Here is a 6,612-nt window from a genome sequence, read left to right as displayed (position 1 = left end):
AGTCTGTGATGCTTATTGGGATTCAACTGATGCTGGTGTTGTATGTAGACAGCTGGGATATGGTTCAGGTAAGGAAAGGTTTATAGGTTACTATGTGAGTGTCCCATCATAGGAACTGCATTTGGTAGTGCCCATTTTGCACAAGAAAGTGGAGCACTTGTGATGGACAATGTCCGATGTGATGGGACTGAGTCTCACCTTACAAACTGTACACACCTCACAGTTGACAAATGCTTTCCCCCTACAGATGCAGGAGTGAGATGTGCCCGTAAGTAATTCAATATTGTCACTGTGTTGTAATGATTTTTATTCAATCCTTTGAGAATTTAAGTATTACATGTATAAGTATACTTATTGGAAGTGAATTTTATTTTTCACTTTTGTCTCTAAGATTATGTATGGGTTACCCTCTCTATAAGCTATACCAAATTTAATGCAATCAAAGATCTAGATAATGATATATAGGCATAATATTGACAAGCGAAGACCATTTCCATTTGGAATAGCTTTAGAGGGTGATAATTTCCTTTTCAATCTAATATTGCCAATAATTGTTTGGAATTGTACAAAATAGAACTGGAACATGTCAAAGCTTTTTAGCAGCAATATAAAAGAGAAATGTTTTTTTGAGGACTCAAGAGAGAAGAGTTCACGGAAGTAACTTTATGATACTCTTCTTTTTTATGTAAATGCTGCTGAGAGTCAAGAAAAAGCTGTTATGATATAATGACCTTTGATCAATTGTTAATTACCAAGCGTTAGCGCTTGGTATGTAGGGTTGAGTTGGACGAGCGCACCCCCAAAATGGCTGCCATCTCAGAAGCATTGAGCCAGTGTAAATCTTCAGAAATTCTTTATGGTTATCTGACAGTCAAGATGTCCTTTATAATTTTGTGAAAACAGGTTAGTGTTATAAAAAATTGTTAAAACTTCTATAAGATAGTTTTATGGCAAATGAATGCATGCACCAAATGTTCAGGTTTCTTTCTCCTTCTTCCACGGTTAAGTAAGAACTAGTCCTACAGTTTTTATCATATAAAAATTATTTTTGCACCATTCTGTTGCACTTCAGGGATGCTAGTGCAGTGTGGCTTGGCATTTTAATAGTACAAAATGATTTTTCGTCGTCATTTTGAAACACACATGAACTCACCAAGTGGTTGGACGCCATTTTGATCCAGCTAACTGCGCATGCTCAGTATCATTTTAATGGAGTCTAAAGCCTTTGCTTACTGACAGAGTTACTGATCCTGGGACTGATCTGTGATGAGATTGAGATGATGTGCATGCCTAAACACCCTATCTACTTACACCAATTACTACTTCAAGTGAGAGAAAATTAATTATTGTGAATTATAATTCAGTTGATTGATTAGTAGACTAATTGATTAGTTATCCACTGAGTTCTGTGTTTATAATTCATATGCTTCAATTAACTTCAATCTCTTCAAGTAAGGTAAATATAATAAAGTAAATTGTCAGTTTTATACATTGAGTAAAGCATTATGGGTATGTTAAAGGGTGGGGCTGAAATACCCTCTCCAGCGCCACATGGTTTAGATTTGGGAGTGACTTGTGTGGCCCGGACTATGCCTTACTATTCCCATTTCTCGCCCACATGGTCCCCCATTGCTATTTCGTTACCATAAGTCCATATAATATTTTACGGTTGCTAATATTCACATTAATGAAAGTGTAATGAAGTACGTGTACCATGGAAACCGATAGAGTGTTGCTATGACAACAAGACCACATGTTTACAGTCTTCAGCTAATTTTCTATCTTTAGTAGCCATTTTACCAATAGCAACTTCTGTTCCTTTTTGTATGGACCTCTACCTCCAAACTCCTTGCTGAAAATTGTTGCTGATTAGTCGGTCATGATAACAAACCACATCCAAGCCAATAAACACTAACTGGAATGGGTGGGTAGTTCCAAGATATAGTAAGTAAGTAGAGTAGTTCTGAAAAGAACTGGTTAAGCTACCAACAACAACTCAAGAACACTGCATCAGGATGCTTTGCTTTAATATCGAATCACATCTGCATGATAGTTGTGGGTGCAATACAAAATTGTGAATATTAGCAGCCACGAATATGTCCTGATCTATGCTATAGCGGTGGAACATTAATTATACACTAGAGCTGTGAACCGGTTTTAGGTTAAGCAGTTAACCAACTGGTTACAGCATAATTTCAGGTTATCAGTTATTTATAGCTATAACCAGTTTTATAAAATTAATGATTTTATGCACTTATTTCAAGCAGGAACACTTATAATTTCTAGTAAATTGACCTTTGTGACCCACAAGACAATGTCATATACCATTGAAAAGAGAATATACGTTGTGTTGGCCAACTAAATCAAACTTTACTTATTGTAATTCTTACTATTCTTACATATTTGCAGTAGTATTATTAAATTTTAATCGATTAACCGTCAGTTATTTGTGACCAGTTAACCGGTTATGCTAAAGGGCCCAGGTTCACAGTTCTATTATACACATACATATAGTTTACAAGTGATAATGAATAAATAAATAATGGGAATAAATAAACCTGCCTGCCCAGGGATACTATGATTGGAGTGGCCTTAGCAAGGCATCTTTATTAGGGCAAAAATATTCATTATTTATAATCCTTATTAATTAGCAGGTATTTCCACAGTGAAATAAAATGGTGGATTGAAACGGGAAGGAGTCAGGAGCTCATTTCAAGCAATTGGTCAATAAAATTAAGATTGTACTCACCCTGTCCAGCAGCAGAATATGGATACACCTTAAAGCCTGTGACTGTCTCTACAACTATACTACAGGTATGTGTACAGTAAACTGCTTGCTTGCTTATTTTATTCTACATTTTATATCCTTCAATATTTGGTGTTTATTTAATAAAAAGCCCTAAGTACTTAATTAAAGTCCAAGTACATTTACATACATGCATAAGTACAGTTACATGCTTTTAATAATAGTACTTAAGTATAAGTTTAAGTACCTTTTAAAGTCCAAAATTTAGCAATCACCAAATTTAACTCCCTCCAAAATGTCCCACTATATGGTAATTAAGTTAAGTCCTTTAATGCATGTACATGCACATTTAGTTTAGAGCTACCAACTGGTTTCAGGCTAACTGGTTATGTAAAAATGCAGTTTTCATATTGTACATGTATCTGCATGACATGTGTCATGTTTATATTCTTGTACATGTAGTGCATTTGAAGAGTCCATATTTCTTCACTCAGTTTAAGTATACACACAAACAAACTACACTTGCTGCTTCAGTTACATAGTACATGTACTAGCCATTTTTGCCACTACTGGTAATTTTTCTATCCAATACCTACTCTTTTTCAAACTATTATATGCAAACCTTCACTTATTTTATTCAAACTCCATAAATGAATGTACATGTACTTTCATAATCATGCGCCTCCAACTCTCCTTAAGACACACAAGTTCACAATGTTATGTACATATTGTCAGATTTATACAAACTTACTCATAATTCTCTCTCTCCCTCCCTCAGTTCCTCCCTCCCCCCGTGTGTCTCCTTTCCTCTGTCCCTCTCTATCTCACACTGGAGCTCCATCAATAAACCTAGGTAAGTTTACGATACTTAGATTAAGTCTTTCTTTATTTCCTGTACATTATGCATGACACTTCAATTTACAAGCATGTACCACTTCATTCAAATTTTCAAAATTTACTTTTGAAGACTAGCTCATGCACATATAACATAACTTTTCCTTATTCAACTTAAGTTAGCCTACCTGGAATCATTGCATGGAATGCCACTTCTCTCAACTTCCTTCATTCCAATGCTGTCACATTTTCATGCTTTCTTAACGTGACTTGTCATCAGATTATAACTTAATTGTAGCAAAAATGTTTCAGCACACACTTGTTCATAATAATACAATTAATTTTTAACTTTCTTGTCTTCTTTTAGGCCTCCTGTAATGAATACAACATTTCAAACTCCTCGTCAAATTATATTTCTGTTAAATATAGATCTAATTTTTTTTAACAAATATTGTTTATTTTACTTACTTTTCAATAGTTTAGGATGCTTCTTTTCAACTGCCTTGGATGCACTTTCAGGATTACCTAAAAATTAAGAAATACTCTTCAAAATTGTACCAAACAATTAACTGCTTAAAAATTAATGCTCAACAAAAACAGTATTGTTCATTAAAAAAGGATGGGAACTAGAACAAAAAAATTAAAAAAATTATTTAGTGTAGGGTTGAGCCTTTGTTGGATTTGAACTTATAAAATGAATTCAAACAAGCCCCTGTAGGGTTGCATCAGCATTGAAACACCAACATGTCAACCCTACACTGCAGGTTCAATCATTATCATTACTTTAAACTTAATTGAAGGTATGCACAAGATTTACCACCATAATGCTCATTCAGTCATTTAATTACCACACTAGCATTGATAGCAATACCATCAGTGCTGCTATAGGCCATTTCATACCTGCACTGTAGGGTTGACATGTTAGTGTTTCAATGCTGATGCAACCCTACAGGGGCTTGTTTGAATTCATTTCATAGGTTCAAATCCAACAAAGGCTCAACCCTACACTAAATAATTAAAAAAATTTTTTGTTCTAGTTGAATATGATTTGAGTTTAGTAATACAAACTTGTGATTTTCATCACTCCATTATTGCTTTAGTTTATTCAATTTTTATTTTTGTCAATGATAAAGCTAAAAATTAATTTTGTGACAGCTATGACACGCATGGTTTTGATACTAGTGATAATAGAGTCAGAGAATACACTCTTCATTTTCTTATATATTTTCCTTCATAATGCATGTATGTGTAGGTATCAAATAGATCCCTTCAATTTAATGGCTATATAGTATTAGTAACTTTTACTTATGTTACATTTTTAGTTAGCATACAGTCACAGTCATGTTTGCATGAATCTTTAAATTATCACAGTACTTAACTTTTATGAGATGTTACCAACAGCTCTGTAGTATTGATTTGTAAATAATTATTTCATGCACTGGACTGATGTTGTGTGCATTTATGAATAATAATTTTTACTTCCAATTATTGATGTTTTGAATAACATTACAAAGTCATGCATCCTTTGATAATTATGGATATAATGGACTAATGATAAATGTTTCATTTTGTGCTGAGTTGCTTTTTAATTGTACATCAATCTATCACAATTGTTATTACTTTGCTACTTTGTACCGTATAGCAGGTTATTTTGGAGGATAAAAAATTTTGCGAATTTCACAGATTTTTCAAGATTTGCAAAATTAATTCCTTGAAAATCAGTATCACGGGGATTTAATTTTGCTAATTTCATGATTTTAAAAAATTTGTGAAAATTATTTTTCATCATACTAATTGTGGTCAGTAGAAAAAAACGCAAAAGTTTTTTCTTATGAATAGGTTGAAAGGTGATTTTTTGTGAAATATTTTCCCCGGGAAATATACCCCTATACAGTACGGTACAAGATGGCAGAATAGTGGAAATTCGTGAAAATTAATTCAGCAAACTTCCGGATACAGGTCATTTGGAAAATTCAATATCCTCATAATAAACCCACTATACGGCACTTTGTTTGAATTAGCTAATATTGTTGTTAGTTATTATAGTGATAGTTTATTAGTGTAATTTGTACTGTGATATGAGTAGAGTAAAAGGAAGTGTTTCAGAAAGTGTCATATTCCAAAAAGGTCACAACTCAAAATTTCGAATTCAGAATCAGCTCAATAATTCTACATAGCATAAAGTACATCAATACATGTATTTATCGGAAAAGGTAATAAAAGTTTGGGGTTATTTTTTGTAGCTATTTGCATCAGGCCATCAAATTTTGAACTGAAAGTATCAGTGCTGATAAGGCCATAAGGGACATACCATACTAACGGATTATCAGGTGCCCTTTTGTTGTTAAGTGCCTAGTTCTTATTAGGCACCTGGCTCAATGTAGCTCTTAGCATGGGTTTGTTAAGCACAGTACAAAGGTAGTAGGAGTCCAGACACTTTATATAATTGTTGTGGCCACGAACTACACTGTCAAAAGAGTATTCTTTACCACAAGCCAGTAAAGTGATTAATTAATTATTATTATAAACCAAACATACTTTATGTATCAAGCACTAGCTGAGTCATTATTAAGTGCCCTTTTTTCTGTCATTTTCTGCATAAGTGCCGCCACCTACGCTTAATAACCCATTAGTATGGTATTCATAGCTAATGTTCATTTGTTTGTGGTGCATTGGTACATCCATGATTGACTAGTACATGTATGAAAGCTACAATTATTAATTATTTTTTTATGAAATATATTAAAATATTTATTTACAGCATGTACTACTGGATCAATCCGTCTTGTTGGTGGTTCACATGATTGGGAAGGAAGAGTGGAAGTGTGTGATAGTGGATCATGGGGCACTGTCTGTGATGATTTCTGGGACTCCCCTGATGCAGCAGTAGTGTGTAGACAACTAGGCTGGGGAACAAGTGAGTTGATTTCTTTTGACAAGGAATGATATATTGTGACAGATGGAACTGCTCGATCAAGTGCCTACTTTGGTGAGGGTACTGGTAGTATCCTCCTGGATAATGTTCAGTGCAG

General features: G+C 33.9%; 1 protein-coding gene and 2 long non-coding RNA genes across 7 annotated transcripts in view; 2 read left to right on the top strand and 1 right to left on the bottom strand.

Moving 5' to 3' along the window:
• LOC109584331 (deleted in malignant brain tumors 1 protein-like) overlaps window positions 1–276 on the top strand; it is a 6,029-nt gene extending 5,753 nt beyond the window's left edge. Inside the window, exons 7-8 of the mRNA XM_020000028.1 lie at window positions 3–68; window positions 113–276. Coding sequence (XP_019855587.1) covers window positions 3–68; window positions 113–276 — 230 coding nt within the window. The remainder of the gene's footprint in view (window positions 1–2; window positions 69–112) is intronic.
• Window positions 277–293: 17 nt separating this feature from the next.
• On the top strand, window positions 294–3,967 carry LOC109584337 (uncharacterized). 5 transcript variants are annotated; one of them, XR_002185955.1, is made up of 6 exons: window positions 294–903; window positions 1,073–1,328; window positions 1,377–1,456; window positions 2,652–2,814; window positions 3,525–3,599; window positions 3,948–3,967. It is a non-coding gene; the product is annotated as an uncharacterized LOC109584337 (long non-coding RNA). The 5 variants fall into 5 exon arrangements; XR_002185957.1 differs by having other exon boundaries at window positions 317–1,328; window positions 1,380–1,456; XR_002185956.1 differs by having other exon boundaries at window positions 317–1,328; window positions 2,655–2,814.
• LOC109584339 (uncharacterized) lies at window positions 3,934–4,243 on the bottom strand. The gene is made up of 2 exons (XR_002185960.1): window positions 4,049–4,243; window positions 3,934–4,011 (listed from the first exon to the last, which is right to left on the bottom strand). It is a non-coding gene; the product is annotated as an uncharacterized LOC109584339 (long non-coding RNA).
• Between the last annotated feature and the right edge of the window lie 2,369 nt (window positions 4,244–6,612).

This window comes from Amphimedon queenslandica, unplaced genomic scaffold (genome assembly GCF_000090795.2).
Source record: "Amphimedon queenslandica unplaced genomic scaffold, v1.1 AMPQUscaffold_13219, whole genome shotgun sequence".
In the NCBI taxonomy this organism is placed as follows: Eukaryota; Metazoa; Porifera; class Demospongiae; order Haplosclerida; family Niphatidae; genus Amphimedon; species Amphimedon queenslandica.
The sequence above is the reverse complement of the archived record's forward strand: the minus strand, read 5'-3'. Positions and strand labels throughout refer to the sequence as shown.